The sequence below is a fragment of the Macadamia integrifolia genome, unplaced genomic scaffold, assembly GCF_013358625.1.
Source record: "Macadamia integrifolia cultivar HAES 741 unplaced genomic scaffold, SCU_Mint_v3 scaffold381, whole genome shotgun sequence".
Classification (NCBI taxonomy): domain Eukaryota; kingdom Viridiplantae; phylum Streptophyta; class Magnoliopsida; order Proteales; family Proteaceae; genus Macadamia; species Macadamia integrifolia.
In genome coordinates, this window is record NW_024869847.1 from 70042 (window position 1) to 95832 (window position 25791).

The 25791-nt window shown below is 35.2% G+C and overlaps 2 protein-coding genes across 3 annotated transcripts; both read right to left on the reverse strand.

Annotated features, from left to right (window-relative positions):
- Positions 1–3420: 3420 nt before the first annotated feature.
- LOC122068393 (ABC transporter C family member 3-like) lies at positions 3421–11145 on the reverse strand. The gene is made up of 11 exons (XM_042632242.1): positions 10177–11145; positions 8761–10005; positions 8360–8446; positions 7616–8275; positions 7352–7516; positions 5373–5667; positions 5054–5262; positions 4591–4896; positions 4102–4165; positions 3642–3782; positions 3421–3521 (listed from the first exon to the last, which is right to left on the reverse strand). The coding sequence occupies exons 1-11, from the start codon at positions 11143–11145 to the stop codon at positions 3421–3423; spliced, it is 4242 nt and encodes a 1413-aa protein (XP_042488176.1).
- A 3830-nt stretch (positions 11146–14975) lies between these two features.
- LOC122068384 lies at positions 14976–23386 on the reverse strand. 2 transcript variants are annotated; one of them, XM_042632228.1, is made up of 10 exons: positions 23008–23383; positions 22858–22927; positions 22250–22317; positions 21485–21546; positions 18495–18576; positions 18065–18298; positions 15832–15960; positions 15665–15726; positions 15462–15581; positions 14976–15271 (listed from the first exon to the last, which is right to left on the reverse strand). In XM_042632228.1, exons 1-10 carry the CDS (start codon positions 23056–23058, stop codon positions 15247–15249), a joined length of 903 nt encoding a protein of 300 aa, XP_042488162.1. In that variant the 5' UTR covers positions 23059–23383; the 3' UTR covers positions 14976–15246. The 2 variants fall into 2 exon arrangements, with proteins under 2 accessions (XP_042488162.1, XP_042488163.1); XM_042632229.1 differs by lacking the exon at positions 18495–18576 and having other exon boundaries at positions 18065–18242; positions 23008–23386.
- Positions 23387–25791: the final 2405 nt, after the last annotated feature.

Consider the following 25791-nt stretch of genomic DNA (forward strand, 5'->3'; position numbering starts at 1 on the left):
AAAACCGTTTTTGTTATTTCTAAACACAGAAACAGCAGAAACAAAATCAAACGGGCCTTAATTTTACTTTTTCAAACAATTTTCTAAACTTCTTCAAACAATATTCAAAGGACTAATAAAACAGAAGGAAAAATAAAACTGGTTTGAATCAATGTACTTAATTAAAGGGCCTATACAGTCCCACTAGTTTTGCCACATAGAATTATGATGCGGTAATTGGAACCATTGTATGATGGAGTATAGTTTGGATTCGCTGCTTGTTAAATTTCAAAGCCAAATTTATCAGAATTTCTCCTTTTAGTTTTAATTATCCATTTGTTTTAATTTTTTTAAACAAAAAATTGTATCTTTTATAAACATTTAAAGCTTTATTCTGCCACCGATAGACTATCGGAAGTCAGCTCAGTTAGAACTTCAATCTGTGGACTTGATGTCCACATGATCATCAATCTATTTGCGAGGGTTTAGCCCAATCTGCTTTTTTCCATCTGGAAAAATATATAGTCATAAAAATTGATTGACAACTCAAATTTGACAGGCCTGGAAAATTGCAAAGGTATGTGGTGGACCAATAGAGATGAGGCTGAAATTTTAATTTAAAACATGGCTTGTCCCATCTGCGACCTTCCCTTTCAAACAGTAGATTTCACTAAGCAAAACATAAAAACTTTCTTTTCATTAAGGATAATTGGGTGTAAACCCATTGGATTTGCATTTTCTAAATCATATTTTCAATAAATTTTTGTAATATATAGCCTCACTTTTTTTTTTGGTAAGGTATATAGTCTCACCATAAATGTAAGGAAGGTTAGGTGACACTATATTTTTCCAAGGCATCTCAACTTTGTGTCCAACTTCCTAATAACAAAATTTACAATTTACTCCAAACTATCAGCTTCTATGCACCCATGAAAATACATTTATTGTCAAGAAAAGGTGCTAAGGAAGATAGATAACCACGAAATTATAAGAATTCATAGTTACACCCACATGCCCATAAAGGAAGAAAAAATGCTACCTTCTAGTGTTCACTAGTAATAAGACAATGGGTGCAAAAAGACCGTGCTGAAGATGCTGGTGTGCACTTTCCCATTGGCTGCTCCCTTGGCATGTACTTGCGCCATAAGGTAGCATTCGCTTGCCCAACAATAAATATGACATAATCGAAAATACTGTGAACTAAACCAAGAAAAGGCGACTCCGGAAAGTTCCTTCAACAAAAGGGATCCGAACTACCCCGGTTAAAATCTATAGATCACTTAATTTTTTTTTCTTACATTCCAAACTTACCAAAAATGAGATGTAAATTTTTTTCTAAACAACACCACACAAATCAAAAGGTTGATATACTAAAGAGTTATTTGGGATGTAACAAAATTTCTAAAACAACACCACACAAATCAAAAGGTTGATGCACTAAAGAGTTATTTAATTAAGAAGATATATATTTTTTGTGAAGAACATCAGCCATGCGTTTTTTAGGTCAAAATAACATCCCATATGGTGGCAGTGGCTAGAAACAATTCAAATTACCACTCAAAGAATAGTTTGAGAATTTCGGGTCAAAATGCATGACCAAAGAAGGAAAACATGCGAGGAGAAAGTTAACCATAAAAAGAATTGGTAAGAAAAACTTAAGCACAAAATGGGAAATTTACAGCGCCACCCCCTAGAGAATGCCACCATTATAAGAACATCCCCTCTGTTTCATCAAATTAGATTCAGACCCCCTTCCATCGTCGCTGTTAAATGAAGAGTTAAAATGACCATTATACGCTATTCACTAAAATGGAAGCAGAAAGCGGAAACTTGAGGTTGATTATGGTACTTCAATCTCACACGCATTAATTATTATTCCCAATCTCACGATTTCATTTCGCTTTGCTTGGACGATGGGAGAGCCTGAGAAAGCACTGCATCCTCCCTGAGCTTCTCCGCTCAAAAGCTGAACTTTGGCGTTTTTGAATGAAAGACCTCGTTTCGGAGAAAAATATATCCCTAATTCCTTAAAACAACTTCCAATTTTTACTATAAATGATTGAAGAACACTTCATTTGTTGATTGAAATCTTCATCTTTCCATCCAAAATAGTCCAAAGATCATTTCCATAACAGGAAAAGTGAAATCATTTGCAAATATTCTACAGGTTTTCTGATTATGGACAAGCAGAGGAGCTTCTATTGAGGTAAGCAGTTTGGTTCTCCCCAGTAGTCAAATTCTAGGTTCGGTTCCACCAGACCTGGGCATTATCGAACACCTTCGCCATCTTGATCTCTCAAATAATTGAACTCTCCCTGCTTTGTTGTTCAATGCTTCGGAGCTTCAATCACTGGCTCTCTCCAACAACGTCATCTCTGGTTCGTTGTCGGAGTCTGTCGGTGGGCTCAATAGCCTCCAATTTCTAACCTATACGACAATGCCCCAAGTCTCTCCACAAGGGAATTATTGATGGGTATTTTAAGCACTTCACATTTAGTAAGGGTATTTTGGTATTTAAAATAAAATATAAAAGTTGACATCAGTCTATAAGGTATATTCCTTAACAGTGATTGACGATAGAGGGTCTGAGTCTAATTTGGTAAAACAAAGGGGGTATTCTTATGGTGGCATTCTCTAGGGGGTGGCGCCGTAAATTTCCCTAAAAAAATTAACACAATTGTTATACAAGGAAATTTAATTGCAATTGTTATACAAGGAAATTTTGCTAGTAGATAAATAAAGATATGTCTTATATAGCAGTATGCAAATTTTCTATTTTAAATGCTTTATGGAAAATTTTTTTGACTGAAAACCTTCTGGAGACCAGCACCAAAGCTTTCCACATAAGTCATGTAGCAATTTCTACTATATATGGTTTATTTTTTTGGTAAAAACTACTATCTATGGGTACTTAGAAAATGGTCTAGGTTTGGGAACTTCTCAACTTACTCAAATTCAAACCTTCCCACATATTATCATATTCACTTGTATATTTAGTTGCTTATTTTGTTTCTTAAAAGAATTATATTTTTTCATTGCATTTTTAAAGCTATATTTTGCCATCGGACAGCTCCATTTTAGCTAAAACCTGACACATGAGCATAGGAACACTGATCTATTGGGCCACAAAATTTCTTCTATATTCTATAATCTCTGGGATAGATATTTGTGAAGGCTTAAAGATACTACCAGACTACTAAAACTTCTCCCAAAGTTTATAGACGTTATAGAGAAAAATATTTCTTTTATTCACTCATCTTCTTTTCTACACCCAATATTTCAACTGAATGTCAATGCCAACTCAAATTATATCAAGCATCCACAATGTATATATAATCATCTTCTCCTAATTTTTCACACAAAATATAGCAATGCACCTTAGTCTAATGCAACCAGCTTACACTTGAACATTCAAAAATCACTTATTTAGGCTTTCAAAAATTAGGAACTACATCTTCGAGTGTACTCCTTAACAAGCTTCGAAAATAATGAAGATTTATTTTCTAGCAAGTTGGTTGGGGAATCATACTCCATTATGAGGCCTGCATAAGATATGAAAACATGTCAATCCAATTAGACGAACACTATAACAGGATAAGAAGATGTATTACCAAACTCAATTAGACCCACTTGATTGGTTTTATTTATTACTAACTACTTACCATTGTCGAGGAGGAGGACCATATCAACATCAAGAATTGATGTTATCCTATGTGCAATTATGAGGATAGTAGACCCTGAGAAGTGTTGCCTAAGTGTTTGCTGAATTTGATTATCAGTGTTAGTATCCACTGATGCTGTAGCTTCATCGAGTATTAACAATTTTCTCTTTTTAAGCAATACTCGCGCTAAATAGTTGCCTTTGACCCATGCTCCAATTCTCTCCACTCTCAGTTACTGCAGCAACCACCATATAAAATTGGGTTAGCTACTTGGGATCTTATTTTTATTTACTTTTCCCCTTACTTTGAGTTATAAAAGGGTTGGGGTTTGAGAGGTTGGGTTGTGCTCTAGAAGTTAAATATAGCATACAGTAAGAATTTTGAAAATATTGTTCACTTGTGCATAGATAAATAGATGTTAAACAATTTTTTTTTATAGAGAATCTGATAAAAAACCAACCGGTAAAATCAAGCTTCCCGTCCTTCTTTCTAACTTCATCACCAAGTTGGCACTTGTCTAAAGCCTATGGCAATAAAAAGCATATGTCAATTTACACCTTGCTTGATTATTTAAGATGCCATAGAATCATTAAAGATGAACTAAGCAAAAGATGAAAAGAACAAGTAAAGGATGCAAAGGGGAAATGGAGAATAGGATAATATAAAAGCAATGTACTTCTTAGGTTCAACTAAAAGAATATTTTAGACCAAACTTGTCCCAAAGATGATCCAATGCATCCAATAAAATGATTTCAATATCTCAATGGAACTGATTTTAAAGTACAAACAAAAAATAATAAGAAACATGACCACAAGAAAGGAGTTCATGGAGACACATGTTCCAAACAATCAATTACAATGTGTTTATTTTGTGTGTGAAAAAGATATGTCTATGTTATCTTTATCACCGATTAAATATTATTCATCAAATGAAAAAAAAAACTCTTACCTCCCAGATCTTTTCATCAGTGTACTCTTCAAGTGGATCAAGATTGCTTCTGAGAGTCCCCTCAAACATTGTTGGTTCTTGTGGGATGATGCTTAATCTTGAACGTAAGTTATGAAGGCCAATTCTAGAGATGTTGATACCATCTATACAAATATGACCAGTTATAGGTTCAAGCGTACGGAAAAGAGCTTGCACGAGTGTTGATTTACCACTTCCCGTTCTCCCAACGATGCCAATCTTCTTTCCTCCAAGGAAAGTGCATGTGAGACCTCGCAAAACAATAGGAAGGTGTGGGGCATACCGGACCTACATACATATTATTATTCAAATCATGAAGCTCAACAGAGTTCCATAAGAGTAGAAATTGCTATCAAGCAAGATTTTAGGCTTTAGAGGGTCTATTCCATAAAACGAGGAAATACGTAAAAAAATAATGACATGAGGAATCTAGATTAGGAAATGCCTGCAAATTAACAATATCAACTTTCCCATGTGATGGCCATTCATGATCTGGCTTATCTTCTTCTACTAATAGAGGAGATTCATTAGGGATACATGTGTATTGTAGTATTCTCTCAACGGATATGATTTTATTCTCAAGACTGCTAAGGTCCCATATGACTCCATGCATGCTGAAACCAAGTCCATATGTGACTGCTAAACCCATAACACCTTCAGGAGAGAAAATAAAACAAAATAAATCCAAAATCATACTTTCTTGTGAGTAATCAATAGGTTGCCTTGAAAAATGATTTTGCAAGATCTCGAGTTCAACTTTTTACCCGGTTTAAGTACTCCGTTCAACATTAAGATCAAAGAAACTAAAGATAAGACATATGTGATGGAAGCCAACATATCCATCCGGAAGCATAACCACTCCATTGCACCATAGAGATGAAAAATGGGCCGAAAATAGCCATCCACCAACTTGAGGTTTGTATCCATAAACCTCTCTTCTTGATTGAAGCACCTGATTGTGGTTAAGCCTAAACGAGATTCAGAAAAATGTTGTGTAATTGGAGCTTGGCATACTCCAACTAAACGTGATAGTTCTCGTGCTGTAGATGTATAGTATTGCTACAACACAAGGTTCATATAGAAATAAATTAGATATAATGTAGAAAAATATGTAACCACTGTATAGTTAGTGAGAAAATGATATATGCTTTTATTTATGGGAGACTTTTTTATGTAAGTTGCTTACATTTAAATGATTGATAGTGACACCATATTATGGATGAAATGGTAGGAAACTGTTTTATTTATTTATTAACTTCAACTATATCCTTTAAATGAAATGGTTACCACTTTCTATTTTATTCGATGATTGAATTATATACTATCCTTGTATGTAGACCATATCACAAAATTTATATTCATAAATTCTTAGATAAATTATTTACTGAATATTATGTGATTGCATCCAAATTTTCATGATATTATTTTTATTTTTTAATCTTATTGTAAAATTTCAGTCAATTAATAATTACATGTGTAGATATAAATTTTTTTACAAAATCCAAAATTTCTAATGATGGACTAGACAATATGATCTTATTAATTGTTACCAAAAGCACATGATGTGCAATTTAGATAAAAATAATACAATGTAGTGCAGCCTAGTTACTTTACTTAGGTTTAGTGCAATGCTTTTGAATGCTTACAATAACCTACACACTTAACAGTGGAAGAAAGATAGAATGAAAGATAGAAAAAAGAAAATTATCAACTAACAAATAATATTGCATAATAATGTTGTCCAATTAAATAGACTTCTCTTGACTGCCCAAATATTTTCCACATGGCATTTCCCTCGAGGCTCAAATATTATCGATATGCGTCCAAATCACTACCTAGTCATCTATCAAATTTGAGTTTGATTAGTTGAGAATTCAGCTTTCGCAACTTTGGACAACTTAAAGCCATTGAAAATATTGGGGTAAAAATTCACACATGTTGAGATATATATTGGAGATTGAGTACAAAACTTAACAGATGACTGATTAAAATGGGGAACAACTATCCATTGATCTGTTTGACTAAAACTAAGTTGAAATTATTAGACCACTAAGACAATGTTTGCATGAGACATTTTTCTTTGATCCTTGATATTTACTTATTAAGAATTATTTGTTGATTTACTATTAACTAATTTAAAATATTTTACCAATTTTCATTTTAAAATTATCTATTGGTTATTTTATATATATAATTATAAACTGCTTCTTTGTTTACCTAGTGCAAAAATGAGAAATTATTAGTAATTTATTATTTAATAATTTCTATTAATTATCATCTTACTTTTTGTAGGAGTTTCAACCAACAGAGCTAATAGGCCATATTTTACTTTTAATTATTCATATCTAAGGTATTTTATGCATATCTAAAGTGCAACAATGTCACTTTAGGTGCACTTTGCACTTTGATAATATTGGAGTTATTTGGTCATATCTTTTCAAACAATTTTAGGGTAGGAGAAAAAAAAAACAACTCTGCATAATTTACATGAAAATGTATTACTGGAAAAAAAATGGATTTCTTGTATATGTTCTTTATAAATTCAAGAAAAATATTGAGGTTTAAATCACTATTTTCATACCTAAGCTTATATGCTCACAACTAATTCAATTTCTATATAAGCAAAGAAAATTAATAATTCATTAGTTAAAACTTAACCAACTTATATTATGGCCTATTAACATTGGGAAAAATATGGTTGAGTTTGATTAATCATGAAACGTGGAAGTGTTTATAGAATTACCTGGTACCAGATGCATGCCACTGACATTGGAATAAAAACTATTAACATTTTCCATGAAACTTGTGACATTACTGCAATAGTTCTCAATAATCGTATGATCGAGATAAGAAGTTCTTCAAATTGATGTGGAATAGAGATGTCAATTGCACTTTGATCTCTGGATGCCTGTATACGAAAATAGAGTTCATTTAGAATTTTATTAACTTAATGTTGATTATATAAGATCATTTGGATAAAAAAAAAGTATCAAGAATATTTACTAACCCGATTTAGAATCCTTCCGCTTGGAGTCGAATCAAAAAATGGCAAAGAAGCACGAAAAATACACAAATGCATTTTGTTAAAGAGTAAACTAGATGTTTTGTATCCAGCATTTACAATAAGCATAGACCTTATAAGTATACAAAGAGAGCTTCCAATGGTCAGAATAATATAAATAAAGATGATAGTGGATTCTTTAACATGATGTTTCGCATCCTCTGAAATGGGAGTAATCAACACCATCCAATAACTACTAATTATTTGGAGAAGCTGAAACAAAATTTCTGCCAACAATATCAATGGTACAAAAGCCCCTTTGTATGCAATAGTAACATACTTCCAGTAGAATGAAAGACTAACTCCACCCTTTTTTCTCTTTTCCTCTTGGACAAGCTGCCCTTTTGGCCTTTCTGGCCCAACCTGATTTTCTATTTTGTAGTTTTTGGGTTCCCTTTCCTCATCATCTTGAATAAACTTCTCACTACATATATTACTATCGTCTTCCTTCTTGTTACCTAATTTATCTAAAGCAGACCCAGATTCGACATAATTAAGTTCCGCCAAAGCTTTCTTATGTGAACCCACTAAATCCATAAAGTCAGTTCCTGAACTAATAATTTCTTCATATTTTCCTACTTGAGTAATCTTTCCATCTCTCATAACCTATCAAACAAGAGAAAGCAAATAATTATTCTTAAACCATGTTGAGGGACTTGTAGTTGGGAAAGAAATATAATAAATTCTCACCAGAATAAGATCAGCAGAAGGTAAAAACTCTATTTGGTGGGTAACATAAACTACTGTTTTTGAACCCAAAAGTCCCAGCAAACATTCCTACCACAAAGTTCATATGTTCATATTTAGGTTCTAAAAATGAATTTACTGTTAGTTAAAAGACTTGACTAGTTATTCATAAAATTATACATTTAATTATATAATGATAAGTAGCATCAAACCATAGATTTTGTACAAGATCATACATCGTAAAAATTTCATGTGTTTGTATACTTCGTTTGTTTAGATAGTCATAATTTCATTCTCATTGAGATGTATATTTTCAAATCAATTTTATCAAGAAAAACTTTGGATTTTTTTTTTTTTTTTTTTTGAATGGAAACAATTGAAAGTGGAGGTTAAAGAAAAACTACCTTAAATAGATAAGTTCCTGTATGAGCATCCACAGCACTAAAAGGATCATCAAGTAGATAAATATCAGCATCATGGTACAAAGCACGTGCAAGTTGAATTCTTTGCTTTTGCCCACCACTTAGGTTGACTCCGCTGTCCCCTATGATAGTCTGGTCCCCAAATGCCAAAAATTCTAGGTCCTTCTTTAATGAACATGCTTCAAGGATCATCTTATATCTATCGTCATCCATTTTCTTTCCAAACAATATATTGTCTACTATCTTGCCACTTTGTATCCAAGGTGTTCGTGCAACATAGGCCTTTTTCCCATTTAATTTAATCACTCCAGATACCTTCGACATTTCCCCTAATATGCATGAAAGTAGGCTAGATTTTCCTGATCCAACAGAACCACAAATTGCCACTTTCATACCATGGTAAACTCGGAAATTAAGATCTTTTAATGTGAGATTAGGAGAATGAAGGTCCCAAGAGAAATTCCCCTTAATTATCTCAACTGCAACCTCGGTACAATCACTTGAAAGTGTTTGTATCACATTCAGATGAAGATCATCGAGACAAAGGAATGAAGATATCCTATTGAGGGAAACTTTAGTCTGAACTACCATAGAGATCGTGTCTGGGAGATTGTAAATGGGTCCTTGTAATATCTCAAATGTTGCAAGTGCAGATAGAATATTCCCCGACTCTAGTGGAATTCCCATGAGAGCACAAAACCCAAAAGTAACCATAGATACAAACATAGGAGCAGACAAATACACAAAGCCATTTATAGCTGATGTATAAAGTAATTTTTTTAACCATACTATTTCTAAGTTTCTGAACTCAAATATCTTAGCCAAGAACTTCATCTCCCATCCCTGGAGCTTGAGAATCTTTATATTCCTCAAAGCCTCAGATGTCACCTTCATCCTTTGATCCTTTGACTCCATCATTTTTCTCTGAAATTTCTCCAGTAGTTTTCCTAGTGGAAAATTTGCTAACATCAAAATCATTGTAGTAACAAAAGCAACTAGTGAAGCAAGCCCAAACCTCTTGTATAAGATCAACAATGCTAAAACAACTTGAAGAGGCACCCTCCATATATCATGCAAGTACCAACTGAAGAATCCAGTCCTTTCAACATCAACCGTTATCAAATTAATGTCTTCTCCACTAGTGTGGTGTTGTGTTGATTGACTTGAAAGCCTAAGACTCTTCTTATAGATTATAGCGAGCAAGGCCACACGGACCCTATTTGCCATCTGTCATAATTGAAAGAATAAGTGCCTCTCTGAAAAGCACCTTATGAGCTTTGAAAGAAAGAAAAAAAACACTAGCACATAGCCTTTATGCTTTAGTTGGTGAGGGGTACTAAGATATTGAAAAAAGGATTTAATAAGGCATAGTCCAACATAAGAAGCCAATGTGTGTACCATGGACAAAAGACCAGTCCATAGAATTTCTTTCCACGATGAGAGAATCAATATCTTCACAAGCTTGAGTATGCTTATCTTACCAAAATGGCCATTGCCATTACAATTATATTCAATTTCATTTCTAAAACGAGTAAAGATCACATTGGCACTATCATAATCGGCAAGTTGAGGAATATCTTCAAGGTCCAATGTTTTTTTATACCCAAGTGCAAGCAAAGGTTCCATCCAAGTGAAAGTAAAAATACTAAGAAGACTAGCATTTTCATAAGGAGTTACACTCTCTCTACTGACATTTGATCCTTGTTCATCATCGCCATTACTTCGATTGGAATGAATTTTCAAAAGAGGCTCTAAAAAATGGAAATCTTCATCTTCTTGGTCCTTACAAAACGACCCAACATAGCAAAAGAACAAACCAACAATACAAGATACAGAATTGGTGACCCATAGTTGCAATGGCAAGGGCGAATGATGCCAATACAAACTAAGACGTATAACAAGATAGGAACACGACATTAAGAAATAGAAGAGCCACCAAATCTTTAGTAGAACGGGAAACATGTGCTCACTTGAATGAGAAAATTGGATATGCAAGTAAGCAGAGATCACAAACCAAGTGAGTGTTCTGGATGAAAAATCCAACTGGGAAACAAACTTTAGATTTGACCAACCATGTCTATACCCAGACAAATAGTTTAATATGCATAGGAGAAGATCACCAAAAGCTAGACCCAAACAAGATATAAGGACTAACCAATAGTATAAAAAGTATGTATTCTTCAACATTTGCTTTGAGTTTTGAAGGGTAGACACCGTTCGGCTCTTGAAGGCCCAAGAAATGGATAGAAGCAACAAGAAAATTAGGTGTGAAGAAGCAGAAAACCCATCTAAGAAAATGGTTGCAAAAGACTGTGAAATGAATGTCCAGATATTCATATCATTCTTGGATTCTTCAAAAGCACCCATGTTCGTAAGCTTTCTTCTCTTTTATGTGTGATTAGGTGGCTTATTTTAGGTAGTTCCAATGTGAATCCTACCATCTGTACCACATTTTGAATTGATGCAAATCCATTTGCAAAAATGTTGTTTAAACTTTGGCATATAAATGCCCCAACCGTTTTCACCTTATGTGCTTCAGAAAGACTTAGACATATATAAGAATCTCAATATCACTCTTAGATGTAGTTGAACCTGCTAATGAACAAAAATTGAACAAAAGTTGTAAGAAAAATATAAGAGGAAGAGACTTAGAAAAGTGTATAGAAAAATCAAGAATGAAACATGTTCAATTAAGAACGTCAATAAGTAGAATAGAAACTTAGTTAGATGATATGAAAAGAAATGAAAAGAACCAATAAATACCATAGAATATTAGGGGAAAATGTAATGAGAGGCATTGCAGTAGAAATTTGGATGAACTCAGTTTTTCCACACCTTAGTACAACTAACGACCTAATTTAACCCTAAGAAACTAGCTCCGCTGGCAAGGACCAACGATCATAATTAAGGGGTCATGAGTTCAACTCTCCTTAAGGCTTACCTAACCAAAAAATTTTAAAAAATAAAAAGTAACAAAAAAACACTGAACTTCCAAAATACCAATTCGGTATACAAAGTTTCAAATAATGTAACCATGGAAACAACATCAACAACATGATTAACATGTGAACAGAACTGTTAAATGTGACATACAATGGCCTTTTTGTAAGAAACCTTACCAAACATTTGATGACAACTTGAAGATCATCGAATGTAAGGGGGGCGGATCCTAGTGATACAACAACACTTCAACTTAACCATACTCAAGCTGATTTTATCTATAAACCAGACATCAATTGAGTAATTCACCAAGTTTAGTGACTGGTTTAATCTTTTTCATATTATCAATATCCATTTATCATATACAATAACCACATTCTTGAGGCACTAGTCAATACTTCACTATAAATTATGACAGAATATAAAATATGGATATTAGAACTCTATTGCTTGCATTTGTTAGTTAACGATTGTTAGTTAACAAGACTAGCCTAAAGTCTATTCTTTCACATTTAGCAACTATGAAAGTTGTGATGTAAGACATGTTGGATGACTTCATATATATACCAGTAGGGTCTATCCACCCAACATAGGATTATTGCCAACATCCCCTTCCGCCCCCCTCATGCAGCCCTTCTTTTTGGGTGGCAGTATGCCTGAAAGGTGTGACTCCCTTCTTGGGTGATTATATATGAATTTATTATTATGATGTTATTAATAATACGTGAAAGGTGTGACTCCCTCTTGAGGGCAAGCCAGTCAGTTACAGTTACTTACTCATTTGCCCACTTCCTCATCCAAGTGACCTTCCTCCCTCCCCCTTCCCACTCTCTCTCTTCCCAGCCATTTCGTCCCTCTCTTTTGTCCCCTTACCACCCCCCTCCCCCGCCCATCCCGGCAGCCATTTTGTTCCTCCTCATCTTTTGTCATGTGAAATAGTCACTAATCAGTACTTCCTGAAAGCACATCCTGGGGGTCTCAATTCTAAGCCCGCATCGGTAGGCCCAATTGAGCCCGACACATTAATGGCCCGACATAAAGCCCGACACATTTATCAATCGGGCGTTCACGGTTTAGGCAGCTAGCCCATCGGACGTTCGACCAAACTGACACGTTTATATGCCCGACTTGAACCGACTCATTGTATCCCGACCTAGCCCGACCTAGCCCGACCCCCTTTAGTACTACATAAAATTCCTATTGTGCCACAACTAGTAAGAAACTAGTCAAGCTTTCTTACCTTTTGCTTTGTAGTATGATTTAATTTAATTAAGCTTTATTTTATAAGTTGTAATGGTCATAATCTCATCTTTTAAAAAAAAAAAAAAAAATTAATCATAATCTTAACCCACTTAAGAATAGAATTTTAGGGTAGGCACGTTTAAAGCCTGTTTAGAGCCCGTTTAGGCTTAAATAGGTCCGTAGCCAGGTTAAGGCCCATTTAAGGAAGCCCAATTAAAGCCCGACACCGACCGGCCCGATTATAAACCGTACGATGTCCCCCAAAGCTATGCCTATTTACTTAAACGAGTGTTCACTATGCAAGGCTTTCAAACCGGCCCAGCCCGACCGATTGACACCCCTAACTTGTAACCCTCTCACATAAGCACAGGACACAAGAAAAGAGAAAAAAGGAACAGCAAAACAGTGCATCGATTTGAGATCCTTAAATTTCATGGGATTTTATCCATTGGTATTCATGATTTCACTTTCATTCCTATAAAGCTTCAATTTTTCTTTAGTCAACCAACTGTCATTCTTCAATGTTGATCACAAATTGTCTTAAGCCTTACAACTATCTTGGGCACGGTTTTTACTATTTCTGTGTCAAGAAATAGCAGAAACGGCTTTTCACGTTTCTAAAAATAAAAACGGATTTTTTGATGTTTGATAAACCTGTTTCTCGAAACGTTTTTTACAGACATAATACCACTAAAAACGCCAATAGTATCATCGGATGCCCAAATGGGAGAGAGGATTCAGTTGCCTCTTTTTAGGTTTAAATAGTTGAGAGATTTATTGGGTAGAAAAGCCTTTTTTTTTTTCTCTCAAATTCGTTTCAAGAAATGACGTAACAAGTCCGACTTGTTTCATCAAAGTCGTTTTTAGAATTGTAAATAGACATAAATTTTGATTTATGTTTCGGATGAAACAGAACAACTTTATCAAACATTTTTTAGGATGTTTCTCTGTTTTTTGAACAAGAAAACGCAGAAACGACATAAATGTCAAACGGTGCCTTAGTGAACACTACAATGCTTCAATCTTGGCCAACAAAACATAAGGAGAACAGGAATCCATCATGGGCTTATAGAGAGAGAGAGAGAGAGAGAGAGAGAGGCGCACCATGACGAAGAAGCTTCAAAGTGTTTCTGGATGGCGAACGTTTACCTTTTTTTCGTCTCCAGCACCTGATGAACGAACTTGGACCTGGACTCTGCTGGTGGCGTAACTCAACAAGGGAAGAGCATTTAACTCCTGACTCCCTGAGAAAAAGGAAAGTGAGGGGTTCATATCCTCTGTAGCGTAACTCAACATTTGAAGCGCCTTGGTAAGGGAGCATTTTCATTTGTTACAAGGGCTTGGCCTCGCAACTGCTGACTTCCTGAGAAATAGGATAGGAGAGCGGGTCTATCTTCCTTTTTCTTTGGTAGAGAGCGGCTCTTTTTTCTTGAACGTGAGTTTTTAGGTTGAAATAAAACTAAGCCAAAAAAAAATTTGGGGGCTTGCAATTGTTACTGGAAACGAAGTAATGGCATCACAAGCAACATGTTTCCCCCACACCAGTGAAATACAATAAATTCACCCCTTTTGATCTCCTTGTTTTTCGTTGTAAGATTGCAGGACCAGAATTTTTTTTTTCTTTTTTTCTTCTAAGTTACAATTTTTGTTAAGATTAAAATATAATCACATCTTTTGTTAGATTTCAAGGATAGATTTCTGGTTCTCATCTTTAACAAAGTAAGCTCTTGAAATAAAGGAAAAGATTTCCATAAAAAAAAAATAATTATAATAATAATAAAAGAAAAGAAAAGAAAGTAAACAATTTCATAGAGCTCTTGGTTGATTCTCCACAATAAGTGGAACTTGAATTGATTAGCATATCCTTTTTATTTGGCCCAAATCATTCAAAGGCTTGATAGAACGTGCCTTCCTTGTTCTTGTATTCCTTCCTTGTTCTTGTATTTTTTTTTTTTTCAATGAAATGTTATTGTGATTGCTTCACAGCCTCCAAAAAAAAAAAAGGCAAAAACAGATTAACTAAAGGAATAATCATAAAACATGAAGTTGGGAGAACTGTTCTGAATCCTACATACATAAATCTGAAAAAACCCAAATGTTAGTATTTTTCCTTTTTTTTTTTAGGTACAAACCCAAATGTTAGTTGCTTCCCATAGTAGAATGAGAACTCATCAACCCACACTTTTACACACAGATCAGTAACATCTAAGTCGCATTTAGATCATCCAAGGTCATCGAGTGATTAATCCATCTTCAGTCCCATGCTGCCTGTCTCTCTCACTTTTTCTATACCGTGCAAAGATTTGAGTGCCTTCAAAGAAATGAAATTCGTACAATAAATAAAATACATAAGTTGCCTAATCAATGGCAAATGCAAATATATTACACAACTGTCAAATATATTTTTTGGGAAGACACAACCTTAAAGAAATGGTAATACAGGAAAGTAATGTCAAAAAAATGCCTAAGCTTTTGGGCCACATGTGGTAGATAACCCTTACAAGTTGGATGTTTCATCTTGAGGAATATTTCGACTGTACAGAGGTAACTCAAAAAGGAAAGTTGCTTTGAACCATGCAGGCAACTTCCCATAAACGACTGGGGGCAGCAGAATGAGGGGGCTGGGACACAGGAAACTGGCATCAGTACTTCACTCTCAAATAAATACTTTAATGATAAGAAAACAAGGAAAGATGAGATTGACCTAGTTGTTCTTTTATAAATCTTGTACTCGGCCATGTTACCGAACTTCTTATCTGCTGACTCCTGCTTCAGTATATATGTGACAACCATTATGAGCAAAATTTTAAAAGATGCTGTGACATATTTTCCTTTAGCAGTATTGAAGAAAAAAAGAAAAGAAAAACAAACCTCGAGCAATGGTATGCCACTGACAAAAAGAAGCAACATAGTGAGAAAGATAGGTCCTACGATTACAAGCCATTCAGCGCCTTTTAATACTGGTGCAGAAGCCGCAAAGATACCCCACCAGAGTAAAATCTGCAAATAAGAATAGTTAAAAAGGATGCGTTATATTCCATTATATAAATTAAAGAAGAATCTGTACCATGTGAAATATGTGGACACCATTCACATAAATGGATTTTGCATTACCACAATGTCAAAACTAAAACCTCTCCAGCTTATTAGAGCCTTCCAACATACTCTATTTAACATGCCAACAGAACTGTATAAAGTATGCATTAACTGTGCCAACCAATTGGTAAGATGTAAAACAATTAGTACTGGAACCAATATTTGGCAATAATGCAGCATGATCAGTTCACCAACTGCATAGCATTTAAGTGTCGATTTTGGATGCAACCATCAGTAAGGAAGGTCATGACTAAAAATGGGCCTAACATATGTTTATCCATGTGGCTCAAATCACTGGGACTGTAAATGTGGTCTTCCTTAACAACCATTCAAAATATATACTTCTAATACTCCACTCTCTTTAAAGCATTAATTGCTGTTCCCTCGTAAATAATAGCACAAAATCAAATAAACCAGAATCTAGCCCGCCCTAGAGCCACGGTTGGATTCAGAATGTGTGTTTCTATTGAGGTCTAGCCCGCCCTCTTCTTATATTTTATCAAGTAAACTACTCTTAGTAGGAAATTTATAAAGAGCACAGTTGTCAAGGCGATGCCTGGTTTTGCTTGGACTGGTGCCCTGATCGCCTAGGTGTCTTGCTGGTGTTGCCTTAAATTTTGCACCCCTCGATCGCCTTGGTTTGCCTAGGAGCCATGACAACTATGAAGAGTCTAAGCCTAATTAAAATCTGAGCCTGATTACGATAAAGGTAAATAACTAAAAGCAGACTACAACTCAACATTATCTCATTATCCCACAGTAGACAACAACTACTCGTGGTCTTTTGACCACCTCAATCCAAGTCAATTTGGAACCATCTTTCAATTTTAACAGATGAAAAACACTTCCAAGAAGTGCATTCCGTGGTCATCTCCTGTCACCTATGGTTGCTCCTCCTAATTTCCTTTAAATATTTTCCTTTCTGATTCCATCATTGTCCCGCTACTCATCCATCTCTACACCTAATCTCAGATACACAACATTTTCTGTAAATGTTAATGGGAGTGGGGTTCTGTCATGCCTGCATATGGAATGGTCCTCATCAACCCAACCTTTAGCCTTTGATTTAACTTTTCTTGCAAACCTAAATGTTTATCTTGGTCTTCAGCTGTTTTACAGAACTAATAGTTGTTTCATATAAATCAATATTAACATGCCATTAGTGCTAGCCCTTTTGGAATCTTCAGAAAGGTTTGAATAAGTCCATTCCCAGTCATTGCCTTTCTCTACTTGCAGAAGGCAACACCCACGACCCTTCTGTGGTGACCTCCCCTTCAAACCTAGTTTTCTTTACCCCAAACCAGCTGGAGCACTAGGATTAACTTTGACTTCAAGCTCAAAGGGACTGGTATTTGCAAATGATATGCAGAACTACAGTTTACTGACAAGACGACCATCTATTCCTGCTGCAAAAGATTAACCAGTTGAAACTTCCAGTTCAACCCCTCCCCCTAAGGCCCTAACCCCAACTCTTTGTCACCTCTTCTTCATATCCCCAGCACATTGTTGAAGCTCTATCTCAGCCAGTCTAGTTCAGTAGTTCTACTAGTATTTTTAGAATACACTCTTACACTCCGTATATTCTGTCTTAGTTGGGCTAATCCTAAAAATGTCATTTCTAAAGCAACCCTGCATAATACCAACTTAGCATTTTCTTCCTCTCTAGGCACATGAACCAAAACTACAACAAACAGCGTAGACCATTGGACTTCACACTGTACATGTTTAGCCAACACATCTAAAAGTAATGTGATTCCCTCACACTGCGGCTATTTCCTTTTAATTCATCTTTTCTTTGCTCATCAAAAAGATATGTGACGTTCAGAGGGAAAAAAAAAAGTGATTCCACTGGTGTGTGCATAGTTTTGTTGGGCAAATGGGCATATATCAACCTCTATAAATATATATCAGTTTAGATGCAGGACCTGCACTCGTTGCTTCATCTCGAGTCAATAGTACATTGAGGACAACACCAGATCCAAATTTCATCTCATTGTGAAGAAATTACCTCACCAAAATAATTCGGATGTCGAGAGAATTTCCAGACCCCAACATTGCACCACTTCCCTCTGTTGTTTGGAGAGTTCTTGAATACAAGCTTTTGCTGGTCTGCAATAGCTTCAATTATGACACCTATAGACCACAGAATCCAACCAATGATATCTACAGCTTGAACAGAAGGGTTCCTGTCACTCGCATTGACAACTGTTACAGGTAAGCTTACAGTCCATACCCAGACAGCCTGTCAGAAATGAAGATTGCACTGAGAAGAAAATTATAAACAACCTTCTAGGTCGTGCAGTTTATGCAATGTGCTCTTCGGAAATTATTCAAGATCTATTGATCTCTGAAATATGTTGACTAAAGAGTTAAGAGTGATTTCTGTAATGAATAATAATAATAATAATAATAATAATGATAATAATAAAAAAAAAAACCTGGAATGTCCAGAAAATTGCCAATTTTCCCAAATTAGAGCGCATTTCATCAAAACGACGATCTTCCCCCCACTGCAAGATTCTGCATGTCAGGACAACATTCTCAGTCTAATATTTTCCATTAAGATAAGTGATACCTCTTGCTCGTAGAAATGCTACAATTTTTCTACAGATCAAGAAGCATGATATCATAACTATATGAGCATTTAAACTTAATCACATATATTTTGCACATAGGGTTAGGCACTTATAGATCAAGCCATCGACTGATCGACTGTAGAAATGTGAAAAATGCCTCAGTGTCAACGGAGAAACATTAGGTGACATGGAAATCTTGATGGCCAAAACATAAAGATATCCAAAATGGTTATGCAATGCTTGTGAGATGTATCAAAAACAGATTGGGCTTGGGACACTGATATTAAAAATCTAACATAACTTTGGCCAATGCCAAAGCCCAGCTAATTTAGTACTTATATTTGTTTAAAAAGAATCCCTAGATTTAAGAATACTTTGACTTCTACGTATGCTAATAAAAACTCATATTAGTCCAGACCAAATTTAAAAGGCTCTTCTAACATCAAATAAGATGTCTCCATGCTGGACCATGAGAAACCACAGAGAGTATGCCCACATTTTCTCCCTAATGATTTTGTCTGAGTGTGTCAACTATAAATGAATCTAACTGGTGTCCCAACACAATTTTCATAGAAAATTGGCCATTCCATTGTAGTTGCAAAGATTATTTTCGTGCAAGAACTTCCCTTGGGGAATAAGAGAATTAGTGGAAGTGACTTTTTTTTTTCTTATTACTTTCTCTAGAAAACTAATTGATGAGTTGTTATTTATTTGTAGAAGCAGCAGCCAAGAGAATTCATATAAAACTGGTCATCCCATCATCGTTAAAAGGATTCATTTTGTGCAACTTCTTCCTTCAGGAAATAAGACAGTTAGCTGAAGTGACTCCTTTCTTGAGTTATTATTTGCTTATAGACAAGTAATTGATGGAATTAGTGTCATTGCCATAAATTTCTTTGCAAAAGAGGCAATCAAGTACATGTGAGGTAGGAAAATCTCATCTTAGCTCATGTAATAGTCTTCCCTGTTAGTCTTTAGTCAGTATCTTTTCTATCAATTTTATACTAATGTGCAACTTCATTTCATAAGCTAAGTTGTTTTTGAAACTACAAGAATAAATTTTCAATTTTCTATATCTAATTACAATATTAAATGTAAAACCAATTCAAATATACTCATCAACAGAAAATTAACGCTGTGGTTTCAGCTCATTGGAAAGGGGTAGGGATAATAGATGTTGGAATAGGATCAGTCCAATAACTGCAGTAATTAGTGATTTGTTATAAAATTGATATATGATCCATACTAGGTGGCGCTTGTAAAGAAGTGACCTATCTCTGGAGCATAAGGAATAGGAGCAAAAAACATGCCCATTCTTATGAATATCCACTCAAACCTCAAAAGCACATGTCTAACGTGGAGAACAGTTGGAATCTGGGGACAGGTTTAGTTGTATTATGAACATCAAAAACAATTTTTCTCAGGACAGAAAAAAAAAAATGGTAGAGCCTTCAATCTCCTCAGTCAACTCCTTGGTCTGGCAGACAAATGAGTGGTAAGGAACATTCCAAAAGCCTCTAATATTTGGAGCAAAGTGGTCATTATGGCATTAATGTCTCAGAAATTCTCAGAAACACCGATCGCTGAATCAAGAACTCAACTGTCTTCAGTTGGAGGAACCTTCTTTACTGGGAAATGGAGTGTGTGAACATTGTTTTAGATGGCTTCATAGCATAAAGACTTACCTGATAGGGAGAGTTTTCGTATCAAATCCTTCTAAAACTCTCCAATTATAAAGGTGGAGGAGCCTCACTGATTAATAAGATTTTTAGGGGTCGAACATGAGAATGCTCTAAGCTAAAGGACAGAAATTTCCATTAGCTGATGCTCCTCATCTGAAAAGAGGAAGAATCTGGGATCCATATGTTTATAAATTGCTAATAGAATTTAGGCAGAGTTTCTGAATTTGCCATTTGTACGTCATGGATTACACTTAGATACTCCATTGTCTCTTTACTTCTTGGCAATCAATGCCCTCTTGTCCAAGAAGCAACAAACTTAAGAAATTGCTTCCATTTGTTCCTTGTTGGAATATTTGGAGAAAAAAAGGGACCAAAGTAATTTTAAAACAACAATTGTTTCTGGGGAAGAGGATGCATGCTCGATGCGTTGTTCTGTAATGGACTGTTATCTGTTTTTAAAGCATTTGCAGAGGCACAAAAGATCATAGCTGCAAAAGATTAACTTTTCATCCTTACCATTTCGTCCATTGGGAAAACTGAATATAGATTTTATAAATTCTTGCACACGCTTTCTTGTTAATAGCTGCATGTCCAATGTTGCATGCAACTTTGTCTTATAAATATAGTTCTTCTTCCAATTGAGATTGGAGGCAGGGGGAAGGGAACTAGTTTATTCTGGGGAAGAGGATGCATGCTCGATGCGTTGTTCTGTAATGGACTGTTATCTGTTTTTAAGGCATTTGCAGAGGCACAAAAGATCATAGCTGCAAAAGATTAACTTTTCATCCTTACCATTTCGTCCATTGGGAAAACTGAATATAGATTTTGTAAATTCTTGCACACACTTTCTTGTTAATAGCTGCATGTCCAATGTTGTATGCAACTTTGTCTTATAAATATAGTTCTTCTTCCAATTGAGATTGGAGGCAGGGGGAAGGGAACTAGTTTATTTTTTCCTTGTTAACAATAGCAAGTCCTCTAGCCTGGGCTACCCAAGCTATAGGGGTATTTTATCAGCAGCATCAGATATAAGACACAAAGCATGTTAGAACAAAAATATATTCTTCTGTACAATAATATGCCAAGTCAATTGCTAGCATTGAACAAGGATTATATGAAGAATATAAAAATGTGCATGAATCAAATGTAGTCTCATGCCCATGCCTGTACCTCATTAATAGAAATCCTGCTAGCCGAAGACCCCATATTACTACGAACAAAGTCAAGATTATCTGAGAGATAGAGTCACTAGATCAGATATATGAAAAGAAGAGTGGAGTCCAATAAAAGTTGGACCAGGGTGAGTTATACGAGACATACACAGCATAAAATATTTTTCCTCTCACTGAAATTTTACAAAAGAAACAAGAATAAAGAAAATAAGTACCAAAAAAAAAAAACCAGTAAAATGGTTGGACTTATCCCTCTAAATTCCTGTAATCAGCAGGTGAATCGACCTCAAATGAGAAGTGGTTCCTGGTTTTTGAAAAGTAAAAATATAAACATTTCAATGCCACTAAAGTTTGATTATATGATATACTCGAGACATCACAAATACCATAATTGGACAGGCATTATAAAATGGGTTTCTGACGTTCAACTTGAACTGGTGAGCTAGACTATATCTATTGTCTTTTCATTATTCTATGACTGATTTAAATGAATCATCCCTCACATTCTATACAACAAAATGGCTAATGAAATTTAAACTCCATAAGAAATTGAAAGAGTGGCAAGGAAATATTTCTTTAGAAAGGAAAATGAACTATACAATAAAATCAATTCTCCAGAAGTTACTTGTTTAGAGATCAGTATATAGCTGCTCAAAATACTCAAAGGCATATAAAGGTACCACAACAGAAGCTATATTTAACAAGTAAACAAGGACTCCATGACCAAGTATATTAGCAGTCACACTGAAGCAAGATGATCTACCTGTCTAAAATGCCAAGTTCCTTTCAAAACTAGAGTCAATATGGCAATAATAACAAAGTTGGTGCTCCCTGCCAAAGAAGTAGTAATTATCTATCAGACACAGAATTGTAATAACAAGAAATTACCAGAGATGATACAAATTATAATTTCTAAAAAAGATAAAGCACATATAGCAGAACAAGGGGAAACTCTACATGACAATTTTGGTCTCCCAAGAATCACTAAAGACATTTTAATTCAATTTGTGGGTGTCACAACAATCACTAAATACATCTTAATACTTGGAATAAAATGAGAGTGAAAGGAGGATTTCATGGTATATCATAATTAGTAAATATTTTATGTCAAGACAAACAAGAAAACAGAATAGAAGACAAAACAATAAGCCACCAACTTAATCAAAACTGGTAACACCTTCCCAACGCAGGGCTGGCAACAGGAACAAAATGAAGAACAAACATTGAGGGAAAGAGAAAGTTAATAACAAAAGAAAACAACAAACAATAATGTCTCAGTTGAGAAGTTAACCATTAAATAATCTACTAAAGCCATATACTGTAATCATTTATGAACTAATTAAACAAAGCAGAATTCCGAGAATACAATACCAGCAAAGTCAGTAACTTTGTCGAACTTAAGAAGAGCTGTAAGTATGAAGAACAACAACTGATAACCCACCTGCAAAATACAAAATAAAATGTCTTAATTTGAAAAAAGGAACATAATTATACATGAGAGAAGGTGAAAGAGAGATTTACAGTGACGATAGCAGTGAGGGCTAAGAAATGGGAGTCGAGAACGGTTCCCATTACAGTCGATCTTCACAGAATCACAGGGAACTGCGAATTTTGAAGTTTTCTCTGTAATCTGTATCACTCCCTCTCCAATCTCCACAGTTTTGTATTTTGTTGTCAAATAAAGATCTGTTCAGACAGTTGGACTAGTCGGATTTGGGACTTTCAGTTAACCCTATATTTTTTTATTCAAAAGCAAAGGTAGGTAGGTGCGCGATGGTGTGGAATGGAATTGGAACGTCGCTGTGACTATTTATGTGGTCGGGAATGACTGGAACGCCATTTCTGTGAAGCTCCAAAAAATCATGTTATTTGAAAGCCCAATTCGCCATCGACATTTTCCTCCAAGAAAAATTCCTCATTGACAATTATGGATGGATTTGGTCCATTGACTTCATTCCATGGTTGTTACTACTACACACGGATACCCATTCCACGGTCTCCACTTGCTCACTTTGAATTTGAACCGTCTTGAGATATTGCATGACATTACGTGTGGTTCCAAAATATGCAAAACTGGATGGGTCATGAGGATAGTTAGTAAATTCAGATTTCGGTTTGATAATTTAATTTAAGAATTCTGTCAATAAATATTGGGATACGATGTCTTGTATTCCGTTGCAGTTTAACCCAAGGAATACTGGTACAGATCCTCGATAGGTAGAACGATGGTCTTTGCTCGAATTTTTTATTTGAGGGTAGTTTTATTCTTTTCGGTATTAGGGTTTTTTCGCTATATATTTGTAGTAAGATTTATTTTTTCTATAAGTAATTCTAAGAGGTTTGAGAACGAGCGTTGTAACCTTATTCTCCATTGATAGTGAAGCAAAATCTCATCTCACTGAAGACGTAGACAATCTTGCCAAACCTTGTAAACCTATGTACATTGTTTGATCTTGTTTTTCCATTACCTTCTGCATTGTTTTTAGGGTTATTTTTCTGCAATAAACGTGTAAGATAAAAATCAATTTAGATTTGGATTCGAGAATTATTCGTTGACCTATAAAAAAATTTGAATGTTCATTTTTAATATTTAGGAAGAACACTACTTGATCGTGTGGTCCTTATACTAGCACAAGGCCAATGAGGGGGCCCACAGGAGCATCTACATAGGTGGCTTTTTTATATTTCACAATGGCAGAACCATCATTTCACTCAAATAGTGTCTTATTTGATGTTTGGTGTTAAAAAAACTTTAAGAAATTTAAATGAAAATCAGTCCCCAATTTTAATCATATTGTAGTAAAAGAATTTATTTATCTAAGAAATAAGAAGTGAAAGAATTCATAGTTTTCATGCATCCCTTCCAAAAAACACAAAAGAGACAAGGCACGATTAGGGTATAAGGCATCAAACGAAAAGCTTCTATAAAGCCATTCAAATTCAAAACATATGCCGCCTATAGGAAGAACTAGAGAGATTTCCTGAATAGGAGTAAAAGTCAACCTTTGCCTTGTGTGCTTGGGGTAATTGCTAATGAAATTGGCTTCTCTATGATAGAAATCTAGAAGAATTGGATTTGATCTCTCCCCACTGCAACTATAGATATGATTAGCAGTCTTCCACCAGGACTTATATGGGCTCATGGCTGATTTAAAGCCATCACTATAGAAGTTTAGTCCGAGTCCACTATTTACTGCTTGATAACAACTTCTCATTAAGTTTCAATCCATATCTCTCACAGGCCATATATCTGGCTACAATAAATGCCCAAATGCCTTGGATCTTAGGTCTTGGATTCTGATATGCCTTTTTCTGGTTCCAAGTATTGGTTTCATACTGGTATATCGCTATCGTCGTGTGAGATCGATATTGATACCATTACGATAATGATACAGACTGCTTGGATTAGTCAAAAAAAAAAGATCAGATCAGCCAAATTGACCGTATCCACCTGATTCCACGCGATCCATATCAGTATTGTATCAATTAGGCACTGATACTAATACTTGCAACCATGGCTTTGCGTATTTGCCAACTTTTAAGTGATCATGCATAAGCAACCACAAAATGCTCCTTATCCTTTGGATACCATGGCAGCTCCTTAATCACCAACCATGTTAAATTTGGGCCCTATTGGTAGTATACGTTGTCTTGTATTCCATCATAATTTAATCCAAGGAGTACTGGTGCAGTGCCTCGACAAGCAAGACGGATATCCCACTAGCCCATTAGTGGGTTGTAGGGGTTGCAAGGGGGCAAGAGGCCCCTTGCATAGCGGGGGTGTAGGGGGGCACAACCCCCTGCTCGAATTTTTTATTTGAGGGCAGTTTTATACTTTTTGGATTAGGGTTTTTGACTATATTTGTAGCGAGGGTTTCTTTCTCTGTAATGCAAGAAATACTGAGAGGTATAAGGACGAACGTTGTAACCCTATTCTCCATTGATAGTGAAGTAGGATCTCATCTCACCGAGGACGTAGGCAACTAAAGGTGACAATAGGTTCGGTTTCAGTTATTCGGTTCCAAATGATGATAAGGTGGACCAAAACCGAATCGAGAACCCACTCGGTTCCATATTTAGATACTCAAACCGATTAAATTCGGCTCGGTTTGATTTCAGTTCCAATTCAATTCTGATAGTTTTAATTTGGTTTTATATCTCAGTTTTAATTCGATTATGAAAACTATTCCACTTTTGAACCATGACTGTGATGGACCAAAGGCCACAATGGGCTTAAGTTAAATATGTGATGATAATTGTAAAAAACACTTACCACAAAAAAAAAAAAAAAAAAAAAAAAAAAAA